The sequence below is a fragment of the Fukomys damarensis genome, unplaced genomic scaffold (assembly GCF_012274545.1).
Source record: "Fukomys damarensis isolate Sample0158 unplaced genomic scaffold, DMR_v1.0_HiC HiC_scaffold_17, whole genome shotgun sequence".
Classification (NCBI taxonomy): domain Eukaryota; kingdom Metazoa; phylum Chordata; class Mammalia; order Rodentia; family Bathyergidae; genus Fukomys; species Fukomys damarensis.
This window is the reverse complement of record NW_022900929.1, coordinates 32,072,103-32,090,887: the sequence shown is the minus strand read 5'-3', so window position 1 is coordinate 32,090,887 and position 18,785 is coordinate 32,072,103. Positions and strand designations below refer to the sequence as shown.

General features: G+C 36.7%; 1 protein-coding gene across 1 annotated transcript in view; it reads left to right on the top strand.

The window, feature by feature from the left end:
• Golm2 (golgi membrane protein 2) overlaps positions 1 to 18,785 on the top strand; it is a 117,770-nt gene that overhangs the window by 47,048 nt on the left and 51,937 nt on the right. Inside the window, exons 5-7 of the mRNA XM_010624863.3 lie at positions 7,082 to 7,172; positions 12,607 to 12,751; positions 13,064 to 13,144. Of these exons, the coding sequence (XP_010623165.1) occupies positions 7,082 to 7,172; positions 12,607 to 12,751; positions 13,064 to 13,144 (317 nt within the window). The remainder of the gene's footprint in view (positions 1 to 7,081; positions 7,173 to 12,606; positions 12,752 to 13,063; positions 13,145 to 18,785) is intronic.

The following is an 18,785-nucleotide window of genomic DNA, read 5'->3' as shown; positions in this document are numbered from 1 at the left end:
GATCTCCAATTTCATTGCACTATGGTCTGATAATATACAGGGGATAACTTCAATATCTTTGCACTTAAACATGTTCTATGAGCTAGCATGTGGTCTCTTTTGGAGAACTATTCATGAGCACCTGAAAAGAATGTGTATTCTGATTTTGTGAGGTGGAACACTCTGTAAACATCTGTTAGGTTCTTTTTCTCAAGAGTTTGATTGAGTTCTAGTATTTCCTTTTCTTTTTAATCTGGTTAATCTATTTTTGACAGTGAGGCATTGCAGTCCCCCACTACTATTCTATTAGTGTTTATATGATTTTTCATTTCCACTAGTATTTGTTTTATATAATTGGGCACACCAGCGGTTGTTGCATATATATTTATGATTATCATCTTTTTTTTCTCTTGGATTATTCCCCTTACAAGGATGTAGTTGGCCTTCTTTGTCTCCCTTAATTATTGTTGGTTTGAAATCCACTTGACCTGCAAAGATGATAGCTTCTCTCCTGCTTTTTTGGGGGTTCATGTCACATGGAGTATTGTTTTCCGCCCTTTAACGTTCAGTCTGTGAGTTTCTTTTTGAATTAAGTGTGTTTCTTGTATATTGCATATTATTGGGTTTTGCTTCTTGACCCATTCTGCCAGTCTATTTCTTTTGATTGTTGAATTGAGACCATTAACATTGATGGTTATAACTGATATATATTGATTTATCCTTGTCATGACTTTTTCTTTTTGTTGGATTCTCCCCCTTTACATTTAGTTTCTTGTTTTGCCTAATGGATTCCTTCTGCTGGGTTTCCTGGGATTGTGGTCCTCATTGTCTTTTCCTAGGATATAGTATAAAATTTTTTGGAGTGCTGATTTGGTATTCATGAAGTTCTTAAGGTGCTCTTTGTCATAAAAGTATTTTATTTCTTCATCAATTTGGAAAGATAGTTTTGCAGGGTACATCAATCTTGGTTGGAGGTTGTTGTCCTTTAGGCCTTGAAATATGTTACTCCATGCTCTTTTTGCCTTGTGGGTTTGTGTTGAGAAGTCTGCTGTGATTTCCTGGGGATTTCCTTTGTGAAAAGGAATGTGATTTGTTTCTTTTCTCTAACTCCTTGTGGAATTTCATTCTTCTGTTGGGTTTCTGGAATCTGAACTATTATATGCCTATGTGTAGTTTTTTGTTTTTTTTTAACATGGCTAGTTTGACTCCTATAAGCCTCACTTAGCTGTATGTCAAGTTCTTTTCTGCTACTTGGGAAGTTTTCTGCCATTACTTCTGTGAACAGATTTTTTATGTCATTTGCCTTCTCTCCTCTTTCTTCATTGACTCCTATCAGTCTTAGGTTACTCTTATTTGAGTCATCTAGTACCTGATGGATTGATTTCTCCTGGTCCCTTACTATTTTTAAGAAATTTTTCTTTGGCGTTCCTGCCATCTTCAGTGCCAGAGGGCCTGCTTGTCCAGGCCTTCCCCTGCCGGCACCACTGCCACCATCTTCAGTGCCAGAAAGGTAGCCGCATGGGTGCCCTTGAACCTCCCCAACCTCCCCCCTCGCACTTTTAGACCTCCTGATTGTGTCAGTCTTTGGACCTACTCTGTAGAGGCAGAGGTGGTCATAAAAAGTATTTTCCGGCGCTTTCAACTTTGAACATCTTTAAAGAAGGGGTGGGGGAAACTTATAGTAGAACTGAGCAGAGTTCAACCCTTCAGGAGGTCGGGGAACTCAGTCTGGGCCTTGCAGCCCAAGGTCAGTCTGAGTCATGGGGTTCTGCCACCAGCTAGCTGAGATCAGGGGACTTGGCTCTGCACATGGCAGTGCATATTATATATTATGACAGCAGTGATATAGTCTGAAAGAGGCCCTTCAAACTCATTTTTGTTTCTTTCTCTTTTTTTTCATTTCACTCTGCAAATTCTTTTTTTTTTTTTCTGTCCTCTTTCTCCAACTCAGTCTCTTGCTCCACTATATTATCCCTTATCTCCCTTTCTGTTTCTGCTCTTGTCCTAACTCAGATTTCTTCTTTCATTATTTTTTTCTCTTTTCTTTATGTTCTTTTCTTATGTCATTCTACCTCACTCAGGGGTTATTATACTTCTATTTTGTTTGTTCCTTTTGAATTTAACAGTTTCCTGATTATTTTCTGGTCATTCTACGTCTTCTGGCTTCATATGAAACCTTCTCTAATTATTTTACTGATCTACTCCTCTTGTCTTAACTCTGTCTTAAGCCTCCATTCTAAATGGTAAATATCCTTATTGAAAAGTTTATTCACTGTAAGCATGCTTTGGAGTGCTTCTTGATTTTAATTTAATTCACATGGTTGGAAGGTGCTAGACTGATGACTACCATAAGTGGTCAGTTTGCAAATTGTGATTCATTACATTGTGGTGCTGATTGTATCAATTAGGATAAAGGATTATGATTGATTCAATGAGCTGTTTTCTTTGGTATTATGAAAATGAGAATGTCTGTGAGTCATTAGAGAGTTGCAGCCCAACTATATCAGGAAGATTTTAGTAATAACCTAAAGGTTAAACTAAGGACAACCCAACAATAGTAAAAATGAGAAAAAGCTTAAGCAAGATACAGGGACAGACTTCCAGTTCACCAATGGCAAACAGAGGGGCAGATGAGGATGAAAAGTCTGATAGTGAATCATCAGGACACCCTGAAGTAACAGAACTGATCAGTCAGGCTCTAGAGAAATATAGAACAGAAGTAATTTCCCAGATAATCATAGAAATGATGAGCAAAATGAAAGTTACAATTCAAGACTCTAGAACAGAAACTGAGAGGAAAATAGATGAGCTCAAGACCACGATGGAAGCCATGAATGCCCAGCATAAGAAAGAATTGGAAACAATAAATGCCCAATACAAGAAAGAAATGGAATCCATAGGACAGATTCAACGAGATATCCAAGAGATTAAAAACTCCATGGAGAGTGTTCACAACAGAATAAAAGAGTCCGAAGATAGAATCTCAGGTATAGAAGAAAAAATTGCAGCCAGTGACTGTGAAAAGAGAGGTCTCTTAAAAACAGTAGGGGATCATGAGAAATTGATCCAACAACTCTTAGATGATACAAAGAAGAATAAAATAAGACTGATAGGAATTCAAGAAGTAGTAGGAGAAAATACAAATGACTTTAAAAAGCTGTTCACAGAATTAATTATAGAAAACTTCCCAAACAGAGGGAAAGAATTTGACATACAGATAAGTGAGGCATATAGGACTCCAACTAGCTGTGATAAAAAAAAAATCTATACCTAAACATATAATAATCAAGATCCCAGAAACCCAACAGAAGAACAAAATACTACAACAGTAAGAGACAAGAAACAAATCACAATTCAAGTATTAAGAAAACAACCTCCAACCTAGACTGATGTATCCTGCAAAACTCTCTTTCAAAATGGATGGGGAAATAAGATATTTCCATGATAACACCTGAGAAACTTTATGAATATCAAACCAGCACTACAACAAATTCTAAACAATATCCTAGAAAAAGACAATGAAGGTAACAACATAATGAGGCTCAACAGAGCAAATCAAATAGGCAAGCTAAGAAACTAAAAAGAGAAGGCGAAAAAAACATAATAATGTTAGTACATATCAGTTAGAACCATCAATATCAATGGCCTCATTTCACCAATCAAGAGAAATAGACTGGCAGAATGGATTAAGAAGCAAAATCCAATAATATGTTGTATACAAGACACATCTAGTGCATAAAGAAGCCGATAGACTGAAAGTGAAAGGACAGAAAACTTCTTCATGCAACAGGAGCCCAGAAAAAAGCAGGGGTAGCAATCTTATTCACAAAGAAAGTTTCAAACCTAAACTGATTGAAAGAGACAAAGAAGTTCAGTACATCCTTGTGAAGGGAACAATTCAAGAGGAGATAACAAATAATTTATTTTTAATTTATTGAGTATATTAGAAAGTACATATGCTTTTTTTCTTTTTTTCTTTTTTCTTTTTACTCTGATGCTGGGGATTAAACTCAGCACATTGTTCTGGCTAGGCAGGTGCAGCACTACGAAGCTAAATCTCAGGCTTTACATTTCATATTTTTAAAATTTATCAACACATTGATCCTTGTCTTTATATGTTGGTCTACCAAATTGATACCTTTGTTCTCATTTTTTTTTTTTGCTTTTTTATTTGAGAATTTGTGAAATCTGTATATATGAGTAGTATGAAAAGTATTAAGGTCCATCTTGTCATTTTCCTCTTTCATCTCTGCTTTCTACAAACTTCCTTTTCTGTCACTACAGCTTGTTTAGTTGGAAATTTGTTAAGACAAATTTTGTTATGTTATCAGTATATCTTTGTACCTATTTTCTACTGATGAATATTAATTTTTAAGTAAATTTTATCATAACTATACTTAAATAAATCATTAATATCATTTAGTATTTGGTACATATTACAAATTCTCCAACTCCCTCAAAGATGATATTTGTTTTTTCTCAAATCACACGAATCACAAACATTCCACACATCACTACACTGTTATTATACCAAAGTATATATTGTATTGTAGAAAATATGCATTGTGTATATTTGGGGGGGTATTTTTTACACATATGTGTGCACTATTAAATGAGAAACATGGTCATGAATGTGGTAGGATTGTGCGCATTTGGCATATTGATAGTTTCTCTGGCAACCTTATGATTTCTCTAAATTACATGCTTGATTTAATTCATAGTCATTTGGGAAGAATATTACATATGTATTGGTGTTAATTCTGTCATGCTTATAAAAATATAATTAAAGTAAGTATGGGATATAATAAAATAGAAACAGGAAAAAAAAAAAGAAATTTTTCTTTTCCTGGTCACCTTGCAATCCTATCTTCTATATCTGAAATTCTGTCCTCCCATTGGCTCATTCTGCTGTATAAACTTTCAATGGAGTTTTTAATCTCCTGGAAATTTTTTGCATCTGTTTTATGGATTCCATTTATCTCCTATGTTGGGATTCCATCATGTTTCTCACTTCCTCTATTGTTTTTATCTGTGTCCACTCTAGATTTATTAATCCTATCTTGTACAATGGGCATAACCTCTGCTGTTATCTGATAAATTATTTCTGATTTCATTTTTTTCAGGTCCTCTTTCATTATCAGTTCAGGGAGTCCAGCTGATTGAGTATCAGACTGTTCCATCTCATTGCCCTTTGGAGTTTCCTTAGGTATTCTGGAAGCCTCATTTTGAGACTTGTTTGTGTGTCTTCTCATTTCAACAGGTGCAGCCTGCTGTGTCTTTGTTTGAGTCAACATTTTGCTCACCCAGTTCTCTTCAATTCTCAGCAAGCCACCATGCAGCCTTTACTCTGCTGCTTGCCAGGACACTAATCCCTGGGTTCAAAATGGGGGCATTCTAGATCCCTGAACTGACCTGTTATCTGGGTAGGCTTCTGTCTGGGGCCTGTGAACACTTGGGATGATATCTAGGTGTGCCTCTGGCTGGGGCCCTTCTGTAGCTGTTATCTGGGAGGGCCTTTGGCTGGGGGCTGTGTCCCCCAGTTCCTGTTGTCTGTGTAGGCTTTTGGCAACAGTCTCCATGTACTAATCAATGGTATTGTGTAGAGTCTCTGGCTGTTGCTTGTGAGTCTGTGTAGTTTTTTTCCAGGTGGACCCTGTTGTGGCTGGTGGTATGGCAGATCTCTGACTGAACCTTGCACACCTGTGCATCTCTTTTCTTGGCAGGCCCGCGGCTTGAGCATGTGTGCTTATGCCTCTGGAGTCATGACAGGGCCCTGGCTGGGATCCGCCTGCAGCTGCACCACTCTGGTCCACACAGCTGCTCCCAGAATCCAGGTGTACTTTACTGATGGTATGGCTGGACTCTGGATCTGTTCCTAACTTCTTACTGCTCATGCTCATTAATATGCATCTCCTCATGCATTCAGTATTTTACAATTCAGTATCTTAACTGAACCATGTTTACTACTTTTCCATATATCTTTAGCAGTAGTGATGAATCTATGGTACATGTGTTACTGTGTTTTCTTTTAAGACAAAAGATGTTAATGTAGAGTTGTTTTTCTCTAACTAAAACCACGGTACTCCAGTTTAATGGCAGTGTTGGCGCTTTGTGATAAATAGTGGGTTTTGAGTTGCACTTTGGCACTTGTCTCTAAAAGGTTCACCATCACTGATCTATAGGATTGAAGATTTAACATATTGAGGGGCAGTATATTATTTCAGATATTAATATACCAAAATTTATTTAGCTTCTCCCAATTTCCCAGGACCACAGTGGAAATATTTTTTTCTCACTGGTAAATTTATCACAGCTTTAAAATTTTTTTATGAAAAAGATTCCCTGTCATTATTTTACTTTGTGTATTCTCAAATGTAGGATTTCTGAGAAAGTGTTTTGCCAGTTGTTGCTCTTAGAGCAAAGATTGCTTTCTAAAATGTTTAAATAATTTTAATACAGAAGTTTCTCTTTACCCTACCAATGTTGGTTATCATTTTAACTTGTTTGCTTTATAGGATTATAGTACTACCTTATATGCATATAGGAAGTTTAATTTGCATTTTATAATGGTGAAGTCAACATTTTTTACCCACTTATTAACTAAATCTTTTGTATCTTTTGACTGCTTGTACAGGGGAAGGTTATTATTTTCATCAGTTTTGCTTTCTATTCCATTTTCTCTTGTTAGGATAGTATACTTTCTTATTTGTTTCTTCTATTCCCATTATTTTATGGCTCAGACTTTTATTATAGTGTTTAAAATACTCCAGTATTTACAGATGAATAGCTGTTGATCCTTCTCAGTTTTTCTCACTTATTACTATAACTTGGTCTCATAGTTTTCTGTAGCATATTTCTCGCCTATTTGACAATTGTTTTTTATTGATGCATTTCATAAAGTAATAGAAAGAGTTGTTTTTATCTAATTTCTATTATTAACTTTGGTAAATATTTAAACATTTTTGACTGAATTTGTCCTCTCATTTTTATCTCCAATCCCTGCTAACTGAATGTTTTGTCTTTCCAATTATATCAACCTGTCGACAACTTTGAGCATTCAACCAAACACAATATAATCTAAAAGAATGACTTTGTAATTTAGTTTTCAGTGTGGACAGCAGATCAAGGAATTAAGAGCACAGCATGAAGAAAATATTAAAAAGTTAGCAGATCAGTTTTTGCAAGAACAAAAGGTAAATTTAAAACAATATACTTAATTAAAATATGTTTTGTTATAAATCATGTAAATAGAAATTAAAATTTCAATAAATGTTTTGCTTTTTAAAAAAAGAAATTAAAATTGTACTACTGTCATAAAACATATTTAAGCATTCTAGCCTGTCTAAGAAATAACTCACTGTGGTTTTGTTGTCAAGTAAATCAGGCATTGTAAACAATAAAACCTTAACTTTTTTCCCCCAAGTGCTAGATATTTAACCTGGGGTCTTGTGCATACTAGGCAAGCCCTCTACAATCCCAGAACAATCTTAATGCTTTTTTTTTTTTTTTTTTTAAGTAATTTGGTGGTCCTGGGAACTGAACCCACAGACTTTACATTGAATCACATCCTCAGCCACTATTTGGTTTGGTTTCGCTTGAGGTTTGGTTTTTAAATTTTGAGACTGGATCTTCCTAAGTTGTCCAGGTTTTTCTCAAACTTGACACCCTCCTGACTCAGCCTCCTAGAGTGCTGGGATTTACATGCATGGATACACTATCATACCCCACCAAATTTAAATCTTAAAACTAATTGTGAATGAAAACATCTTTTATCTGACTCTTAAAAATAATTAATTCCTGGTGTAGTGGTGTATGCCTATAGACAAATCTGTTTGGGAGGCTGAGGCAGGAAGATCACGAGTCCAGGAGTTCAAAGGCCACCTGGAGAACAGAGCTGTCTTACTCATTTTCCTCATTGCTGGGGCAGTGACACCTCAGATTAAAAGAGGAAAGGTTTATTTGGGCTCATAGTTTTGATCCTTCCAGGGTCAGCAGCATGGTGGATGGGCCTGGCACAGGGGAAAATTGCTCACATCATGGTATCTAGGAAGCTGAACAAGAAGGGAGGAAGTGGGGAGAGAGATGTCCCCTCCCAGGTCAAACCCCTGTGACCTACTCCTCCATTCACCTCCTGACCTCATATTTAGCTCTAGTGCCCTGTAATTCAGTCACCTTCCAAAAGCTGCACTTGAGGCTATTGGAGGACATCATGATACAAACCATAACAATAGCAATTAGTAATGACCTCTTGTATTGTTAATATACTTCTCAAATTTTTAGGTGGATAACATTTTACTGAAAACCAGTTACTTTCTATTTTATATATTTGAGAAAGAGAAAAAAATTGAGGAACTTTCCTTTATTATCTGTAATTCTCATACTCTTTTCTTAAAACAAGTGAAACGTTATCCACTGCAACCAACTTTGATTCTTTTTTCTGTTGTTTTGTTTTGTTTTCTGTGCTGGAGATTGAATCCGCGGACTTGTACATGCTGCATTTCTACCAATCTCTCATTCATAATTTTTAAAGTGGCAGATTCTTTTTCTTTCTTTCTTTTTTTTTTTGGTACTGGGAATTCAAACTCAGGTCCTTGTGCATTCGAGACAGGCAGCGGAACTGCTGAACTAAATCCCCAGCCGAGGCAGATTCTTTTGTTAAGTTGTGCGTCCTAAGTTGCTGTGTCACAAAGGTGATTTTAGAAATAGAATATTTCTGAAGATCACTAGCCATTGTGGACATGAATAATTGTTTTATGTTATGTATCCTCATCTGACTAGGCAAGCTTTATGTAGTCTTATGCTTTAGGGTGAAGAGAGTTTTAATAATGAAAAGTATTTGTTTTGCTCTTTGATAACATGTTACTTTCAAGTTAAAGACATTAGGTTTTGTTCTTAGCTTTTGAATAGTATTAGGGCAGAATGTTGAGAGCATTATTTATTTTTCAGTTTTTGAATTCAGAGTGTAATAGTTGCTGCCTGACTGTGTGTGATCTACTGTAAGGACAGATGAGGTTTGATTGGGGGGAGAAGGCAGGCCTGAGTAAATGACCATAGTAGTGGCTTTGAGGAAAGCCAGAAGATAGCACTGAGACACTGAAAGATTAGGACAGTAGAATACAAAAGGGAAAAGAGTTTTTCTCTGCAGTTGTATCATTCCAAGCCTAGTATGTAGGCTTTCCTACACCTACACTTAACACCAAGTACACCTGTACTTACAGGCAGGTATAGTTCTCTTTTGCTTTTCTGTACTAGGCTATTTTAATATTATGGATTAATGAGTACCCTTCAGTTCTTTCTTTCCTTTATCCTGCCCTAATTGGAGTTGGAGGTTGCAAGGAATTTCTTTCTGGGGTAGCACACTGTTCCTTACCTTCTAGACCAGCTGCCTGATTTTACTCCCTGCCCTTAATTTCCTGTTGTTCAATTTGTATTACAAGTTAATTCTGGGGAAATTTGAGTTAATTTTTCACAGGGAAAAATCCAATATTAACTATATGAAACAAGCATAAGTTATATTCAGGGATTTATTTGTATGGCCTATTAATTTATTAATTAATTAACAAAGCACTATTTAATCTTAGAAATTATATTAGGAAAAGGATCAGGAAATTATAGTTCAGAGGCCAAGTCCAGCATTTTTAAGCAGTGGAAAAAACTCAAAAAATGTATTTTACAATATCAAAATATTATAAGAAATTCACATTGTAGTATCCATAAATAAAATTAACTTACTATTTTTGTGCTCCTTGGGCAGAGAGACTGTTACAGAGCAGAGGAAAAGAATACTTGAGTACTTAGATACAGTATAGTAGCTGGGCATGATGACACATGTCTAATGATCTGGGGCAGAGGATTGAAAGTTTGAACCCAGCCTGGGAAACCTAGCAACTTAGTGAGATCCTGCCTCAACATAAAAATTTTTTTTATGTGGCTGGGGATGTGTTTTGGTGTTCAGTCCCCAGAATCAGGAAACCAAGCAAACAATATAGTGGCCCAAATTGGGTCTTGGAACAGAAAAAAGACCTAAGAGAAATATAAAGTGTGGAGTTTAGTTAATAATAATGTATTAATACTGGTTTCTTGGTTTTGTAAATGTACCATAGTAATGTAATCTGTTGCTTTTCTATAAATTTTAAATTATTTCAGAATAAAAAGTTTATTTAAAAAAACAATGAGGAGGCTCCCTCACCATAAATTGCATTTAGAAAGCCATTTTATTTACAATATTTCAATCTTATTCATTCACATAAAGGCAATATCATTAATAATTTTAGAGGGGTAGCATCTTTGTTAGCTATTTTCAGTAGGAAATGTTCTGAACAGCAGTTTCTTGACTTTTACTTTTCAATAGTTTTTTTAAATCCACATCTACAAAAACAGTGAAGTACTGTAGATATGGCTTTGGCTACAGCACAGTAGTGAATACACACAGAGATATAGGGTGGCTGCTTCATGGATTTTTCTCACCCTTGGCTTTTATATTGATATGTTGAAATATTTCATTTTGTCCTTTAATTCACCAATGTTAAAACTCTTAGAATTAGTTATAGCTTACCAAATTGCCATAAATGTGGGATTTGGAGTCAGAAAGAATCTGTTTGAATCTTTCCTCCACAATTTGCCAGAGACGCCTGCAGTAAGTCACTAGTCCCCACCTGCCCAGCATGTGATGCAGCGTTGAGAAAAACTGAAGACAGAGTTAAAGAGAAAGTATGAATTGGGACGACCAATGCTCTTTTGGCAAAAGGCCCTGGCCCATCTCTTCCACTTAATTTTATTATTCATCAATCAGGGTAAAGGTGCAACATGTGTATAGATGCGCGGTACGTGAAATTATCATGGAAACCAATGCAGGCGAGGCTTTAAAGGGAAGTCAAAGCATTTTCAAGATAGAAGCAAGAGAGACAAAGTGTATGGCTGTAATTGGAGCATTGTCCTTCAAGCTATGAAGGCACTAACTGTGGGAGTGGAATTTGGGTGCGATTCCTGCGACCTCAGCTGTGATGTTATCTCCTATCAGCCCCACAGCTGCACAGGCCATCACTCTGGTCTCCACTGTGGCCATTAGCAGGGAGGTCACATTAACCTGCGCGCTACCACAGTGCTCAGAGATGCTTCTGTGAGTCATGGAGCTTCAGCCAGACGTGCTTCTTATAGAGAGCCCATGGAGGGATCTAACTCTTTGCAGCCTGCACTGCTTACAGCATGCTTTGGGCATAATCAGTACTGTGGGTTCTGGCAATAATTCTTTAGCTTTATGGCCTAGAAAAAGCTACCTAATTTTTTAAAGCCTTATTTTTATTTTGTGTTTCTCCCCACTGTTCATTTATCTCTATCAGAGGATAGATGTGAAAGCACTTTGTAAACTATGAGATTGGCCAAATGTTTGTTGTTGAATTTATCTGCCTAGATGCTAGAATATGTATACCTAGGTATCCTAGGTCTATCCTAGGTCTATATCTGATTGTCAGAGTACCCTTTCTTTTTTATTATGATACATTTATAAGATTCAGAACTGAGGGGCTGGGGATGTAGTTCAGTGGCACTGCACCTGACTGGCAAATGCAAAGTTCTGAGTTCAACCCCTGGTACAGAAAAAAAAAAAAAAGATTCAGAGCCAAGTGTGGTGGCTCATCTATAATCTTAGCGCTCAGGAAGCTGAAACAGGAGGAACCCTGTGAATTCAGGGCTAGCTTGGACTGCATAGTGAATTCAAAACCAGCCTGAACTATGTAGTGAGACCCTGTCTCAAAACACCAAAAAAAATTTTGGTTCTTGTTTTCCTACGTTTTTGTACTATTTTTATAACATTACTAATAATTGCAATGCATAATCCTTTAGCATTTATAAATATGTATATGTGCATTAAATATTAATTAGATGACCCTACCATATACATTCTTTTAGTCCTTTCCTTTCTGAATTTCTCACTGAGGCAACTCAAAACTGGCCCACCAACAGAAATTAATTAGGCTTCATCATATACTTGAAGACTTAAGCTTCCCAGAAGATGGTATGGTTAGGAACAAGTTGGAGGCAACACTGGCTTATGTGTTGTCTTGCCTTTACTTGCTGTGCTTGGGTGGCCAGGGCACTGGAGGAGTTGATGGGTTTTCTTTCTTGCTATTCCTGCTTAGGGAAAGCCTGATAGTGTCAGTAGCCACCTCTCACACTTGAAGCGGCATCCGTGTGCCAACTTCGTCCTATTCTGCTATCTGCCTAAAGCCAGCATATGCCAACAGAAAACTCACTCTGTCCCTAGAACCTTGGATAGTGCCCAATTTCAGGCCACCAAGGCAACCCACACTGCTCTGCAGGCTGTCTCAGTAGACACTCCCTCAGTGTGGCCAGAGAGTTCTCTCTGCTTACCATCTTAGGCTATTTTCTGTAATTATAGGCTTTTAAATGTTGATAATGTTTTGATTTTATATTTGTTGATAATGATTCAATTTTATATCAACAATAAAACTGAACAAAAAAAATAGTATGTTCCACATTGCTGAATTTGGGCCCATGTATACGTTTTAAAAGATGAACTGTTTCAGAATATTTAATTAATAGTTGTATCCATGGTTTAACATTTTGAACTGGAAAATATTTATTGTTATAAAATCTTTATCTTAACAGCAAGAGGCCCCCAAGGTTCAATCAAATGATGGAAAAGAATTGGATATAAACAATCATGTAGTACCTAAAAATATTCCAAAAGTGGATGAGAATGTTGCAGATAAGAATGAAGAACCCTCAAGTAATCATATTCCACATGGAAAAGGTAATAATAATATTATTATTTTGCTTTTTGTTAATAAAATACTTTTTCATCCCATTTCGAAGTGAACATTTTCAGTCATGAGATTGTTTGATTTTAGTTCAGATGTAGATATGATTAGTGTCTGTATTGTTAGAACTTGGATCCTTTGAGAAAAGAAACACTATTTTGGAGTTAGGACTGTGTGAAAAATAGTATGTAAAGATGTTCAGTCAGTGTAGTTTATTGCTTTAGAAATTTATTACTTTCCTTCAAAGCATTTTCATTTATAAAAGAAAACAATATAAAAGTTATATCTTTTTGTTACTTGGGCAGAACAAATCAAACGCGATGGTGATGCAGGGATGCCTGGAGTAGAAGAGAATGACCTAGCTAAAGTTGATGATCTTCTCACCTGTAAGTAAAAATCATTAGAGAATTCAACTAAAGCAATTGTATTATTTTTTATGTGGCCCCATTGTCTTTTGGGATGAAACTTGAAAAGGTCACAAATATCTGGATAATTATTGATATTTCTGCTTAACTAACTACCCATTAATTAACCGGGACTTATTTTGATATAATTCTTAGAAGATTTTTTTGCTAAATATATAAAATGCTTGTTTTTGCCTCCATAAGAATCAGCTGTTTTTTTTAACTTTTTCTTAATTGAATGAGTTATTGCTCATGACAGCAGTGCTGTGTTAGTCATTTATGTTTACCAAGAGTATACTGGGCTCTTGAATTTCATACTCAATGTTCTTAGATTTGCTGGGATGCTGACCTGCTGCCTTTTGGAGAGTGAACCTATGGCTTCATGCTTGCTAAGCACACACTCCAGCACTGAGCTATCTTTCTAGCTTTGTTGGTATATGGCATGGTGATACTTTATAGAGCTTATTAAGGCTTTAGGGGTTGGTTGATCCTTTCAGTGAATTACTACTATATAATTTTGGATAGTTTATTTACTATTTTTTCTTTTCCTTCTTTTATGGCCACTTCAGTGTATATCTCTTTCCTCATTAATATGTATGCTTCTTATCTGTTTTCCCTTAAAGTCCTAATTCCATGTGCCGTTGTAGCCTAATCCCACTCAGTTTCTTTCTTCCTGTTTTTCTAGATTATTACATGTACTTCTCCATGCTAACTTCAATTTATTATGGTGGAAAAATCCAAAGTAATGGCATATTTTTACCTCTATTTTATGGTTTTTATTCCTTCTTACTTTCAGTGATTGCTTCTGTGGCTTTTTTTTTTGTACCGGGGATTGAACTTGGGTCCTTGCCAAACCACTGAGCTAAATCCCCAGCCTGCTTTTTTTTTGTGTGTGTGTACTGGAAATCAAACTCAGGACCTTGCGCTTGCAAGACAGGTACAATGACCTCTGTGTTTCATTTTTTTGGTGTGTGTGTGCTGGGGATAAAACTCAGGACCTTGTGCTTGCTCGGCGCCACTGACCTAATCCCCAGCCCCTGATTATCTCTGTGTTTATAGCCACGTATGTGTCTGAGATTGCTGAATGTCTGAGGTGCAAAGTAGTCCTTTCATTTGTATAATTGTTGTCCTCTCAGATTCTTTCATATCTCATTCCTGTAGGTTTCCATTTCATACTATATGCTCCTAAAATAAACAGTGACATGAATTTGAAGATACAGAGTTAGAATGTAAGACAATGAACTAATCCATTGATTCTCAAAATGTGTTCTCTGGACCAACAGTGGAAGGGTTTCCTAGGAACTTGTTAAAAATACAGATTCTTGGGTCAGGGATTTACCTCGGTGGTACTGCATCTGCCTTGCAAGCGCATGATCCTGAGTTCAATCCCTGGAACCAGAATAAAAAAAAAAGAAATACAGATTCTTAGATTTCATTCCATATTTACTGAGCTAGACATTTCGGGGATGGAGCCCAGCAGTGTATGTTTTAACAAGCTCTCTAAATTATTTCATTCTAAAGTTTGAAAACCACTGATTGAGACTTTAATTGAAAGCAGTATTGAAAACGGGCTCTTATATTTTTTAATTTTTACAGCACTTACTGTATTTCTAGACTCTTATGACACTTAGGTTTATTGAACTCTTTTAAATTGTCCTTACTTATTTCTTAAGCCATAACCAAAATTTCACCAAGGATAAACTGCAGCTTTATGATATTTAGAAACACTCTATTCAAATATATTCAAATATAAAAGAAAAGGACTGGTTATCTGCTTGCATGCATTTTATTTTTCTTGTCACCTATGAATAAAATATATTGTTTACACTTAAATATATAATTCTTAACCTGTTGTCCCTTTCCACATATTAAGATAAATTTAATCATTACTATTCTGAATGTGTAATGTCTTAATTTATTTTTTCATTGGTCCTAATTTATTACCTAGCCAACGAAAAATATAAGAGTTACGGTACAATGAAATGAGAATACAGGAGCTTAGTCCAGTACCAAAGAACTGGGTGCTGGGCCAAGCAGACTTGTAGCTTCTCATCCCTAATAAACAGAAGAGGCAGGATCCTGGGACAGACACACAGGGCAGCTGTCCCTAGAAGACATCTCTCACAAGTTGTCGTGCCTAGAGCAGTCTTTATACTAGTAATAAAGGTACCTACCAGAAGTGATTTACAACTGTAAACATAGAAAACAAAGAAAAAGCAAAGAAAGACAGTGAGAACCCATGGAGGCAAGATGCAACCCCAGACCTCCAGCTTGCCCAAGGCAAACCCAGGGAGCATAGAGATGGAAGAAATCAAAAGTCACCAAGCTGAACTTCTGGAAATAGTAGCAATGGAAGTAACAAAGCAGATGAATACGTCTCTAGAAAAAAAATAATTACGCAGATAATTAAACAGATAATGACCATAGTAAAGGATATGGTTAGTGAATCTAGAGTACATACAGATTTTTTAAAAATAGAGGAGCTTAGGAAAGTGATGGAAACTATGAATGCCCAACATAGAAAAGAACTGGATTCCATAAAACAGATTCAAATAGATACCTAGTAGATTAAAAATTCTATTGAAAGTAGGCACAGAAGAATGAACCAACGTGAAATAGAATAACAAATCTAGAAGACTTGCTTGTGGTTAGCAGTTATCAAATGAAAGACTTCTTAAAAATAACAAGGGAACACACCAAAAAATATCAAACAGCTGCTAGACAATTGCAAAAAAGAATAAGATTAATTAGAATCAGTGAAAAATCAGAAGCTAGCACAAAGGGCATAAAAAACTGCTCACAGAAGCAATAGCCGAAAATTTCCCAAGCATGGGAAAATGATTTGACATAGAGATAAGTAAGATATATGGTACTCCAATTAGCCATGAGCAGTAAAAAACTATACCAAGGCAAATAATGGTAAATATTTCAGAAATTCAACACAAGAACAGAATATTAAAAGGTGTTAGAGAGGGCTGGGGATTTAGCTCAGTGGCACCATGCATGCCTTGCAGGAGCAAGGTCCTGAGTTTGATTCTGGATACCGAGAGGAAAAAAAAAAGGTGTTAGAGAAAAGAAACACATCACCTATGAAGAAAAACCCATCAGAATAATAGCAGACTTCTCAAGACAAACCTTTAAGTCAAAGAGAGCTTGGAGTGAAGTATTTCAAGCCCTAAAAGAAAACAGCCTCCACTCAAATTGATGTACCCCACAAAATTATCTTTCAAAATTGATGGAGAAATAAGATACTTCATGATAAGCCATTGCTCAAGCGCCGGGAGGTAGCCTGGGCCCAGATCCACCCCAGGAAGGAGAGACACGCCTGCTCCTGACCCAGCCGCCATCACTCAAGCATCGGGAGGTAGCCTGGGCCCCCATCCACCTTGGGAAGGAGAGACATGCCTGCTCCTGACCCAGCTGCCATCGCTCAAGCACCGGGAAGGTAGTGCCCCTGAACCCCCTTAAGTCCCCACCCCACCCTCACTCTCAGACCTCCTGACTGTGCCAGTCTTAGGACCCACTCTGCAGAGGCAGAGGTGGTCATCAAGGGTATTTTTCTAGGTTCCCAACTTTGAACATCTTTAAAGAAAGGGTGTGGGAAACCTGTAATAGAACGTTGTGAAGTTCAACCATTCAGAAGGTTAGGGAACTCAATCTGGGCCTTGCAGCCCGAGGTCAGTCAGCGTCATGGGGTTCAGCCCTCAGCTAACTGAGACCAGGGGACTTGCATCCTCGCTCTGTCTGAACCATTAAATGGTAAATACACTATATTGAAATTTTGTTCAATGCATACATGTTCTGGACTGTTTTTGATTTCAATTTAATTCAAATGATTTAAGGGTGATAGACTAGTGACTACCACAGGTGGTCAGTGTCTAAGATGTGCTTGATCTTAATATGTTGCTGATTGTATCAGTTGAGATAAAGCATTGCAGATGATTTGATGACCTGTTTCTCTGATGTGATGAAGATGAGAATTTCTGTGGGTCCTTAGAGACACAGAAGCTAGGGCGCAAATTTATCAGAAAGATTTGGGTGATAACCCAGAGATTAAATCAAGGACAGTCCAACAACAAAAACAAAAATGAGAAAACACTTAAGCAAGACACAAGGACAGACTTGCAGTTCACCAATGACAAACAGTAGGGCAAATGAGGATGAAAAGGCCAATAGTGAACCACCAGGACACCCTGAACTCAAAGCACAGGAAGTAACAAAACAGATCAATCAGGCTCTAGAAAAATTCAAATCAGAAATAATTTCCCAGATAACCACAGAGATAGTGAGCAAAATGGAAGTCGTGATTTGAGGCTCTAGAGCAGAAACTGACAAAAAAGTAGATGAGCTCAGGACCATGATAGAAGCCATGAAGGCCCAGTATAGGAAAGAAATGGAAAAAATAAATGCCCAACATAGGAAAGAAATGGAATCCATAAAACAGATTCAAACAGATATCCAGGAGATTAAACACTCCATAGAAAGTGTATGCAACAAAATAAAAGAATGCGAAGATAGACTCTCAGATACAGAAGATAAGATTGCAGTCAGTGACCATGAAAAGAGAGGTCTCTTAAAAACAGTAAGGGATCATGAGAAATCGATGCAGCTACTCCTAGATGATGCAAAGAAGAATAACATAAGACTGATAGGAATACATGAAGTAGCAGGAGAAAATACAAATGACTTTAAAAAGCTGTTCGCAGAATTAATGACAGAAAACTTCCCAATCAGAGGGGAAGAATTTGACATTCAGATAACTGAGGCATATAGGACCCCAACTAGCTACAATCAAAAAAAATCTACACCTAGACATATAATAATCAAGATCCCAGAAACCCAACAGAAAAACAAAATACTACAAGCAGTATGAGAAAAGAAACAAATCACATACAAAGGAAAGCCCATCAGAATCAAAGCAGTCTTTTCAACACAAACCCTTGGGGCAAGGAGAGCCTGGAATGAGATATTTCAAGTACTAAAAGAGAACAACCTCCAACCTGAACTGATATATCCTGCAAAACTCTCTTTCAAAATGGATGGGGAATAAGACACTTCCATGACAAAGAACACCTGAGAAACTACATGAATACCAAACCAGCACTACAAGTAATTCTAAACAAGATCCTAGAAAAAGACAATGAAGGCAACAACACCATGATGCCCAACACAGCAAATCAAATAGGCAAGGCAAGAAATTAAAAGGAGAAGGTGAAAAAGTAAAAAGAGTCAACAAAAGGCCAATAACATGTCAATAATAAGTCAGTACATATCAGTTATAACCAGCAATGTCAATGGCCTCAACTCACCAATCAAGAGAAATAGACTGGAAAAATGGAATAAGAAGCAAAATCCAACAATATGTTGTGTACAAGAAACACACCTAGTGCAAAAAGAAGCCCATAGACTGAAAGTGAAAAGATAGGAAACAATTCTCCATGTGACAGGAGCCCAGAAAAAAACAAGGGTAGCAATCTTATTTGCAAAGTAAATTTCAAACCAAAACGGATTCTAGTATTATTGATGTAGGGTGGTACTGTATCATACCTCTGTGAATGTAAAATATCTTAATACCTGCTTTATGATACATAGTAGGGACCATGCTTTATCAGAGCTACATTTA